We start from the raw sequence: 11,410 nt of genomic DNA, 5'->3' as shown, positions 1-11,410 counted from the left end.
TCTCATCTTTGCTCCCTTCCGGCTTCATCCTGAAATGAGGCTGAAATCTAGATTCCATTCCTCACCCTAGATCCTGGCTCGGCAAAGCCAAGAGGAAGAGAAAGGACTAGGAGAGTCTGGGTAATGAGGCTTGGAGCAGGGATTCTTTTTTTTCAGATCCACTGAATGAGGGAGAGAGGATCCCTCCGCGCGGAGTCACGCGCCCCGCCCCTTGGGGGCGTCGCAGACTCAAAACAAAAACAAGGGGTTTGCTCGGCTCGGGAGTCTGCGGCGGAGCGGGGAGGAGGTGGAGGTGCAGGGCGGGCGCAGCGCCCGGCTGAGGAGCAGCATGAAGCCCGGGCTGTGAGACCCGGCGGCGGCGGGGAAGTCGGATGCGGGTGTCGGGGCGCCGCTGAGCAGGCTGTCCCCTACCTCGGAGGAGGGTCCGGACGCCCCCGCCGCGCCGGTCCGCGACGCCGGGGCCGACACGGTGAGTGGGCCTCCCGGGTGGCTCCGGGTTTGGATTGCAGTCTGCTAGGACGGTAGAGTCCCCCAGTCGCATCCGAGGGACTGACAGGGGCTCCGGGATGTTGTGAGGCCACACGGGGGTTGACAGCCCGGGGACTCAGCACCGTTACTGAACCGAAGTATTAGGTTCCTGCTCGGCGCGGGCAGACTGGACTCCCCTTGTCCTCCCAGCACCTCCCAAGCTGGTGGGCCGCTCTGTCTCCACTTGCGGGGCTCCTTTAAGCTGCAGAAGCGTAGGGGACAGCTTGGAGGTGGGCTCCGGGACGGGTCCCGGGGCGGGGCTCCGAAGCCTCCTCCTTCCAGTTCTTTGTTCAGTCTCGAGACTCCCCCTCCCTTCTCTCCTATTGTGCAACGCCCCGCCCCAGAACCCGCTTCGGTGGCTTCAATCTTCCGGTCCCCCCGCTTTTCTCTAGGGCCTAGAGTGCAGGCAGAAGTCCCTGCTGTGCTATCCAGGTGATACGGACAGTAGGAGACATTACGCTCCTTGGACAGTTTTCCTGTTTGTCAAACGCCATCGGCCAGAGGGCTGGTCAGAACTAGCCCTGGCCAGCGGAGGTGACCGAGATCCTTCCCCCATGCCACGCCTCCTTGTCTTTAGGGGAGGATTCCCCAGAGGCTGGTCGACGTGACGGATCCCCTCACCCGGTTCTGGCTTGTGTGAGCTGGGGCGCCCCTAGCTGAGGGATCGCGGCCAAGTCTTTTTTCTCACACCCCCTTCATATCCTGAATATATTCTTAACCGGCCGCGGTGTATTTGCTGCAGATGAAGGATTTGGGGGCCGAGCACTTGGCAGGTGGCGAAGGGGTTCAGCTTTTCGGATTGTTGAACTTCTACCTGGAACAAGAACAGAGATACCAACCTCGAGAAAAAGGGCTGACCTTGATGGAGGCTACCCCAGAGGTAAATTTGAGAAGTGATAGGACTTGGGAATATTTTGTTTTTCCTCGGTTGAAAGCAGTACCAAAGGCCACAAAGTTAAATCCAAAATTGGCCTCCCCGGACTAAGAAAAACCTGAAACTGGGCAGGGTTATGCTTTTGTTTTCAGTGAATGTGGAAGTTATACCAAATGTACTGTTAGAGGCGTTTCTTCTGGTGGTGGGAAGTTCCTAGGGAATATTTATAATAGGATCTTAAATTATTTTAGAAAACAGAAACCTCATCAAAGAACTACTGTAACTGCCTGGAATGAACTGCCAAAGTTCTTCTGTAGTGGATACATTTTAGAAGCAGTGATGTATCTTTTATATCTGAACGTATACTGATAGCTTTAGCTTTAGGAGGTCACAGCATACACGGCAGTGGTGAAAACTGAAGGGAGAGTAGTTTTTGAAACTTCTCTATTCCATTCTAAGAAAATAAGCTTTGATTCTTGGTTTTTAATTTCAGAATGATAACACTTTGTGTTCAAGACTGAGAAATGCCAAAGTTGAAGATTTAAGAAGTTTAACTAACTTTTTTGGATCTGGCACTGAAACTTTTGTTCTGGCTGTCAATATTTTGGATAGATTCTTGGCCCTGATGAAGGTATTTAATCGGTTTTTATAAAATCTACATTGTATTTTATATCTTTATTTTATTTTGTTTTTTTTTTTTTCCCTGAGACATGTTTTCTCTGTGTAGCTCTGATCTTAAACCTCATCCCCCTTACCCCAAGTGCTAGGTCAACAGTGTGCGCTTCCACTTCTGACAGATCCACACGTTTCCAATGTCCAGTGCCCAACACGGTCTCTAACACATACAGGGCTCAGTAATATTTGTCAAATGAATGTAATAAAACCTCTTATTCGGGGCTGGGGATTTAGCTCAGTGGTAGAGCGCTTACCTAGGAAGCGCAAGGCCCTGGGTTCGGTCCCCAGCTCCCGGAAAAAAGAACCAAAAAAAAAAAAAACAAAACAAAAAAAAAACCCTCTTATTCATAAACTGAAAGTAATCAGAATTGTGATCATTCATACTAGGGAGACTGAAAAATTGTATTTCTGGATTTTAAATAAGGTTTTTCCATACCTCTTAAATACGTTCTCTTGGAAGACGTTACAAAGGGAGACCGCTACACCTTAAGCCCTCAGCATAGGTGTTTACAGGGGCTCGGGGAGGAGGGAGGTGAGAAGAATTAATTAAAATTCACTTTGTGAAAAATACCATAATATCTTTTATAGGCTCATTTATAAAAGTGCCCAAACTGGCATAAAAGAAGCTAGACCTTTTATAGCAATAAAACTGTAGGGTGTGTGTGTGTGTGTTACATTTTCATTTTTTACTCTGTGTATGTGGCGTGTGTGTGTATGTGTTACGTTTTCATTTTTTATCATGTTCCCCTTGGAGCCTGCATGGTTTTAACACTGAATCAAGACAAATGAAGTATAAAATTATGCTAAAGGTGGCCTGCTCCCTTCTCTGTAAGGCCTTCACAGCAGGCAGCCGAGGTCTTATTAATAGTCAGCAGCAACTGTTAAAAAAAAAAAAAAAAGAAATTCTCTGGCCAATAGGATCACTGTTAGCTGCTGGGTCACTTTTTAGGGCCCTGAAAAGAAAAGGGCAGCCATCTGTCCACAGCAGACCTCCATATGTCCTCTGCCCTGAGCAGTCAATGGGGTGCTTCTGCTGGGCAAGATTACATCATGTAGTGGTAGAGTTTTGTACAAAAAGACAAGATGCAGCATAGTTTTCCTTCATCCAAGCAGGAGAGTGTGTATGAGTGTGTTCATGAGTGTGTGTGTGTTCAGAGGGTTATTTTGAGGGTAGATGTACTGTTCTCAGTTTTCCTAAGTCTGAAATACAAACTGTAATTCGGTGCCAGAAAGCAAGCTTTTGAACCAGCTTTGGGATTTTGTTTAACCTGCATTTAAATTTAACAAATGCTTCCATAGCCATTTTTCTAGTTAAAGAGAGGTTACAGGGGTCTAAAATGTAAAAATAACTGTGGGTAAAGGCGAGTGCATCTAAGAGAAGCAACGTGACGACGTGATTTCTGAGCGTCCAAGTGCTGACTGACCCTTGTGTTCTGCTTCCCAGGTGAAGCCCAAACACCTGTCCTGCATTGGAGTCTGCTGCTTTTTGCTGGCAGCCAGACTGGCGGAGGAAGAATGCGACATCCCCCCGACGCACGACGTGATCCGGATCAGTCAGTGTAAATGCACAGCGTCTGACATCAAACGAATGGAGAAAATCATCTCAGAGAAACTGCACTATGAGCTGGAAGCCACCACTGCCTTAAACTTTTTGCACTTGTACCACGCAATTGTATTTTGTCATAGTCCAGAGAGGTGAGCGGGGCTCAGCGGGGCATCCCTGGCCTTCGGTGTGGCTGCCACCGAGGAAGGAAATTAGATTGCCGAGACAAAGTGCTGTGTTCACTCTGTCCAAACTTTCAACTTGGACGTGAGCCCCTAGGGATGAGGTAGCCTTCTGAAGGGCTAATACATCTTCTCTCTCTCGTTGTACAGGAAGGAAGTTCTGAGCCTCGATAAACTGGAAGCTCAGCTGAAAGCTTGCAACTGCCGGCTTGTCTTTTCAAAAGCAAAAGTGAGTCTGTTTCTTGTTTAACTATGTCTTATCGATCCTAGTTTGATTTTCTCCCTAATGTTTGTTTACTTTTTTTTTTTTTTTTGTAGCCATCTGTATTAGCTCTGTGCCTTCTCAATTTGGAAATAGAAACAATAAAATCCGTTGAACTGCTGGAAATTCTCCTGCTTGTTAAAAAACATTTGAAGGTAAATACCTTTAGGCCTTGCTTATTAAAGCAAGCTTTTTTTTGTTTTTGTTTTTGTTGTTTTTTTTTTTTTTTCTGGTGTTTCCTTTTTTCTTCTTGCGGTATCTTAATTACTTTATACAATCCTTTGTGAAATTCTCAGTGTCTTTGTGCATTTTTCTCTTGTATGTCAGGTGTTACCATTTTTGGCCTAGGCAGTGTTAAGCCATAAGAAACCCTGACTTAGTCAGCTTCTTTCTGAATGCAGGTGCTCGTTCTGTGCAGGAGAGCTGTCCTTGTCCTCACCTATGCACTGCAACATATAAGTACACTCCTGGGATAGGCATGCCCGAAGGCAGGAGAGCGGTGCATACTCCCAATGACTGTTCTCAGCCATGGACTAGAAAATACACTAACTACACTAAGGTGATCGAGGGCATCCCCTCATATCTATGTCTGGAGAACTGAGTCATCTCAGTAGTACTACCAAAGGTCACTAGCAGTTTCTTAAAAAGCTCCTTAGGTGGGCCACTTCCGTAAGTTTCTGCAGTCATGAAAACCAAAACAAAAGCACAGTGCTTTTCCTTACTTAAACTGATAGTCTGGTTAAGGAAGTGCAAAACTTAACATGAAATGGTATGCTTCTTACATTGTGACTTAGTGTTAGATAATGGGGAGTGTGAGAAGTACTTGGGGCTATTATCAAAGGAGTTGGCAATGCAGAATAAGTGTGCTGACCGGGAGCCTGGGCCATCATCTGTGAGAACAAAAGTTTGGACTGCAAAGGCTTATGCTAGGAAATGTTTAGGCTAAGTAAGTTGGGGAAGTCATTTTAGGGCGGACATGTAGATTGAATATCTGGGCTGCAGTCCCAAGTAGGGTAAGTTTATCCAAGTCAAAAGGTAGCTCTTAAGTCCCATATGATGGCATACACTTGTAGTCCTAGCACCCAGAAGACTGAGGTGGGAGGATTGTGAGCTTGGAAGTCAGTGTGGTCTACATTGAGTGCAATGACTTCTTGGGCTAGGTGAGCCTGTCAAAACAAAACAAAAGCCTTGTGTTAGCAGGAGATATTAGCTTCTGTCCGTCACAGCTTTCTCTCTCTCCAAACTTGAGCATGGCAGTGATACACAAAGTCATCTTCATGTTCGATGGAATCAGTCGGAACAGCGTTCTCCATGTGGGGAGGATCTTCTGGAGAATTTCTTCTTTGATAGTGCTAATTTTAGTTTGTATTTTCTCTCATAATAAAAATGTATATTATAAGCAATTGAAACTGATTCGTTTAAGAAACATTTACCATAGAAAGAGAATAATGCTTATAACAGGTGTTAAATTTCTTTTGTTCAGCACTACTAAACAGTGTACTGAGCTTTAGGTCTGTGTTTTCTTAGAATAGGCAATAGGCAGACTTTTTCTGTGATTGATTTCTGTGTAAGTCATACCCGAAGCGTTATTTCAACCAGTGGATTCCATGTTTTGGCCGCACATTTCAGTGGTCCGTAGGACTTTTGAGACATTTCGCACCCAAGTCATATTCACATCTGTTCCAATCAGAATACCCGGCACCAGTTACCGTGTGACTTCGGTGGGGGGGGGGGGGGAGAAGCAGAAGTGTGGGCTGCATTGTTGTAACCTCTTCCTCTTTATACCCAGATCAGCGACACTGAATTCTTTTACTGGAGGGAACTGGTTTCTAAATGCCTCGCTGAATACTCTTCTCCCCACTGCTGCAAGCCTGACCTGAAGAAGCTGGTTTGGATTGTTTCTCGGCGCACTGCGCAGAGCCTCCACAACAGCTACTACAGTGTTCCCGAGCTGCCCACCATCCCGGAGGGGGGCTGCTTTGATGGGAGTGAGAGGTAAGCAGGCATCTTCCACACACTAGATGTAATGATGGGTTTTGTTTGAAAGAAAGGAACAACCGTAAGGCCCAGCAGGGTGTCTCGGCAGGTAAGGCCACTTGCTGACAAGCTGGAGTTTGAGTCCCAGAACCCACACTGTAGAAGGGGAACCAACCTCACAAGTCATTTTTCTCAACTCTACACATGTCCCCCTCCCTCTTCCTCTCTGTCCCCTCCCTGCCATCCTAGATAAGTAACTACATGTAACTTAAAAGTTAGAAGAGGAACCGGGGTGGAGATGTAGCTCAATGCGTGAAGTGTTGATTTTGATCCCCAACACTGTTAAGTCTGGTGTGGACACATTCTTGTAGCCCCAGCACTGGGAGCTGAAGGCAGGAGGGCCAGGAATTGGAGGTCATCCTTAGCTGTGCAGCAGACCACCGTTCCCTGTGAGACACTGTCTCAGAAAGAGTGAATGAAATCCCCTGTGGAGAGTTGTAAGAGAAAATCCCTCATAAGGGCAGTGGGTTTTCAAGCTAGAACATTACTAGTAGTTTTAAAAAATAGACATTTTGTAAACCTCACCTGAAAGGATACTTTTATCTTTTCATTTTACTTACTTTGGGGACACAGTACAGTTATTACAACAAAAACAGTGGAAACAGTGTCCAGGCTTTTCATGGTCAGAGAGCTGTGGGAGGACAGTGGAGCACAGGAGCCGTGGGTAGTCGGGCCAACTCTGGACAGACGTCACATTTTGTCAGTGCCACCACTTATTTCTGTAAAGTGAATTTTGCCAAATTTGATTGTTCTGTGCTATCAGATAAGGACTAGAAACTCCCGTTTTATAGTGTGTTCTTGCTTTGGTATTGGAGGGAACCAGTAGAAGGAGAAACTGATACAAAGAAGACCTTTAAACAGACCACACTTAACCACTGGGTGCAGATATGTAGAATTCTGTGGTTACTTCTGCTACAGCTAATGGTACCGGCGTAGATGGCAGTTTGTGCCGCTCTCTTAAGAAAACTGTTGTTAACCGGACATGGTAGTACATGCCATTAATCCCAGCACATGGGAAGCAGAAGCAAGCAGATTTCTGTAAATTCAAGGCCAGCCTAATCTACATGAGTTCCTGGACAGCCGGGGCTACATAGAGAAACTTTGTCTGTGAATGAAAGAAAACTATTGTTAAGGAAAAATACCTTGTAATGAGAACAGAGTTGACTTTAAGCTCAACTCAGCTGTGTAAACGGTGATTAACATTAGAATATAATATTTACGTAAACTGCAGCAGGCTCAGTTTCGTTTTGCCTATAGTCATGTGCGTTTTAAGCAATGACACCCTCTTGTCTTTTTCCTTTCAGTGAGGACTCTGGTGAAGACATGAGCTGTGGAGAGGAGAGTCTGAGCAGCTCCCCTCCGAGTGATCAGGAATGCACCTTCTTCTTTGACTTCCAGGTGGCTCAGACACTGTGCTTTCCACCTTAGAGTTCACAAGTCTGTCAGGGTTTAAAGTGTGTGTACCTGTTTCAAAGCAATACTTGGGGGAGTGGGTAGTTTTCTAGTCCGGCCCCCGTCTAGACAGGAATTTCACAGACTGGAATACCTACCTTCTGTTTATTATTCAGATCAGATCTGGCCTATTTTCATATTTAATCCTAAGCCATCAAATGGGTTAGTGCCTCTTAATAGTACTTTAAACATTGGCACTTTATTTTCTTGTTGACACTTGTCCGTGGGGAGGAGGGAAGGTGCTGACACCTTCATTCCTTTTCAGGACTTTTAGAGATGACTAGTGTAGCCCATCTGAAACTGTACAGCCTTCAGGTGTCTGTATTTAACAGACTGCAAGGGCTTCCTTAGCAGGGGCAGAGGGCAGTCCTTTCCTGTTTCCTTCTCCCCAGTTCTCAGAACAGAGACTGCAGTACTCTTGAGTGTCTAACACTGATTCTGTTTTTCTATTGGCGATGTATTGTCTGACACAGATCCTATACATTAAGAATGATACTGACACGTCTGCAAATTTTAGTTTGTAAATGTCTTGAGATTCTGCTGAAGCAGAAATTGCCACCAAGCTAGGACTGTTAGCTGCATTCTTCATACCTAAGCATTGTCAGGATGTAGTATTACTTTATTGTTGCCTAAAAAGTTCATAATCTGCTAGTTTTGCATGCACCTGTGTGAAAGCGGAACAGGAAGTGGAATAGGCATACACAGAGCAGGAAGTGGCACAGATACGAACAGAAATGGAGGTGATAAGTGCTGATCAGCTCATCTCACTTTCTTGTATTAAGATAGCTGCATGATTACTTTCTAATTGTTTTATAATTCACATTTCATGATGTGTTGTACATGGGTGCCAAGATGTGAATATGAAGTGAGCCCTCCAGTGTTGTAGTGCTAGTTTAAAGCAGTTCTGTGTGGCGATACAGCCATAAGGACGAAGATGTGTACACTCTGTACACGGAAGATTTTGTACAGAGAATTTTTAACTTTATAAACCTATGTGAAAATGTAAATCTTTAAGAATGTACATAAAATACTGTATTTTTTTACCTTGTGTGTGATAATCTGGTCAGTGCATGTAAATATAATTTATTGTGTATTCTATATTATGTTCAAACAGTGATGACTTACTTTTTATTAGTAAGTCAACACCCAATGAGGTGTTTTCCAAAGTAGATTTTTTTGAATTCAGAATAGGTCATAATTCAAAATAAAAATTTTAATGAATTCTCCCTACATGTATTCATATTTCAGTGTTTGATTGATTTTTTTTGTTAAAAGTACTTGGTACATTTTAATGTGAGGGGTTGAAGTGAGGCCGGAGGCCCCCACACAGCCTTCTAACTGCTGGCTGTAGTTCCTCTTCAGTTTGGCCCTTAGTTTCCTAGCACCTTGCTTTCCGTATCTCAGGTTTTTTAGGTTGATTGATTGATTGATTGATTGATTGATTGATTGATTGAGGTAAGGTCTCTATACAGCCTTGGCTGTCCTCACTGTGTGGACCAGGCTGGCCTCGAACTCAGAGATCTGCGTGCCTCTCCCAATCGCTGGAATTAAAGACATGTACCACCACACCTGGCCTCTCCTTCAAGTTAAATTTTTTTAAAAATTTTTTTTCCTATAGGTTTCCCATTCTATGAGATTTTGTAAACTTGTTTTGTAGCAAATCCAGCATACTGAGTATAATTTATTTGTTCTCTCTGCCCTGGAGATACAGCATGACTTCTCTTAGTCATCGTTTTATAACTACAGCAACTCTTACAAAGGACAACATTTAATTGGGGCTGGCTTACAGTTTCAGAGGTTCAGTCCTTTACTGTCATGAGGGAAGCATGGCAGCACACAGGCAGACTTGATGCTGGAGAGGGAGCTGAGAGTTTGACACTCATTGGCAGGAAGAGAGTGACACTGGGCCTGGCTTGTGCATCTGAAACCTCAAATCCTACCCACAGTGACAGTTCCTCCGACACAGCCACACCCCAGAGTGGCCACTCACTGGTGTCCAAGCATTTGAGTCTATGAGTCTACAGGGACCATTCTTACTCAGTTCACTACAGCTTCCTACTTTCTCAGTCAGGCATCTGTTTTATGGTGACCCTTAGTAAATATCTTTGGCAAGCCACAATATGTTCTGCTTCTCATTTTGGTTTACTGTGAAGTATTTGTGGCCTCTTCGGTCCCTTGGATTGTGCTGCTTTTCTCAGTAGATCTTGCTGTGCATGCCTCCTTCTACTCCTAGTTTTTGATGTATTTAGTTTAGACCTCTCCATTGAGAGGTTTCTAAACCTGTTTTCTCCATCCGTCTCACCGAATCAGAATTCTGCCCATTCAAGGTTAAAAATCTGGCTAGTATTTTCTCCTCCTGCTGTTTCCTGGAGAGTAACTAGCTTCACTTGGAGGATGTCACTTATACTGTTTATAACTTTACTGATAATTGTTTTCTTCTACTTGTTTGGTTTACACATAAGCAAGTGTGCATGATCTGCGTGCACGAGTGTGTGCACGCTCGGGGGAAAACACACACACACCCACACCCTCCCTTCTATAATAGTGGCTACTATGTTATTCTTGATATCTTATTCCAGGTTTGCTTGGATCTGGTCTCTACTTGCTGCCTATTCAACCTTTAAAGACATGCCAGTAAGACATTTTTTAAATGGTCTTGAAAATTTGTTCAAAAGGACCCATGCAATAAGAGGGAAACCAAGTCTCCTACTCTGAACCTATTGCTGGCTTGTTTTCACTTGTCATCTCCTGGGGCTAAAAAAATGTTAAGCTAGCAGGCAAGATGTGGAAGATGGGCTGGAATGTGCATGTGTGTGTGCCAGTGTCAGTGAGCACATGTGTGAGGGTGTGTGTGTGTGTGTGTGTGTGTTATTATGAGGGTACTTACAAGCTTACTGTTATTCAGTATTCACAGCCAGGCACCTTTCTCAAAGGCATTGAGGTGTCAGACTGACACCCAGGCATCTGCACAGGTGTGACCAGGTGTGTGACCAGGGTGTGAGGAGAGGCTTCCATTTTGACCTCATTCTTGATCGACCCCTTTGAGTTGACAAAAAATTTTGCCTCTTTCGGTTTGGATGTTGTGGTTTCCGGGGTAGGCTGGGTGTGTTTTGCTGTTGTGAGGTGTCCTGCTGGATTGGTCCTGGGTCTCCACCCATCTGACCCTACTTCCACCTCTTGCCCTAGGATGTGAGATTATGTATTATGTTTTAATAAACCCGCTTAGACTTAACAGAGTTTGCATTGTTCATTACACAGATGTTGGTTGCATAATTCTCATGGCAGCTTAAACCATTTTCTTGGTTCTTTTTTCCTTCAACTCCTGTCATTAAATGCCAGATTGCAGCATGATGCTTCCCCTACATCCTATCTCCCACCACACAGGCAAGTTATCATTTGATGCAGGCATTCCACTTCACTTATATATATATATAGATTAAGACATTCACTTTGTCCCTCCTGTTTTGTTGTTGTTTTTTAAATGGTGAGATTGAACCCAAGATCTTGTACATGCTAGACAAGCCCTTTATCCTAGAGACTCTGTTCCAAAACTCTTTGGAATACAGTTTTCCTGTAAATATTCAAATACACAACAACTTACTGTCTTTGCTAGTAAGTAGATTGTAGATACCAGACTGGTAGATCGTGTCCCAAAGTGGCAGCCAGGCACTCTTCCCAGCCCTAGCACTGTGATGTTCTTTCGGTCAACAAATGGACCCACCCTCTTCCCCTTGCATTTTGGCTGTTCTCAAGTGCAGCAGGAGAAGCTGTGTGTGTGTGTGTGTGTGTGTGTGTGTGTGTGTGTATGTATGAGAGAAAGAGACAGAGAGAGACAGGAAGGGAGGGAGGGAGAGAGG

At 44.5% G+C, this 11,410-nt stretch overlaps 1 protein-coding gene across 1 annotated transcript; it reads left to right on the top strand.

The window, feature by feature from the left end:
* Positions 1-286: 286 nt before the first annotated feature.
* Ccng2 (cyclin G2) lies at positions 287-8,783 on the top strand. Its single transcript, NM_001105725.2, is given in 8 exon segments — positions 287-469; positions 1,271-1,408; positions 1,896-2,033; positions 3,522-3,772; positions 3,953-4,031; positions 4,121-4,219; positions 5,854-6,059; positions 7,406-8,783. Coding segments are annotated over 7 exon segments (1,035 nt in total). The 5' UTR covers positions 287-469; the 3' UTR covers positions 7,530-8,783.
* The last annotated feature ends 2,627 nt before the right edge of the window (positions 8,784-11,410 follow it).

The sequence above is a fragment of the Rattus norvegicus genome, chromosome 14 (genome assembly GCF_036323735.1).
Source record: "Rattus norvegicus strain BN/NHsdMcwi chromosome 14, GRCr8, whole genome shotgun sequence".
Taxonomy (NCBI): Eukaryota; Metazoa; Chordata; class Mammalia; order Rodentia; family Muridae; genus Rattus; species Rattus norvegicus.
This window is presented reverse-complemented; position numbering and strand designations above follow the sequence as displayed.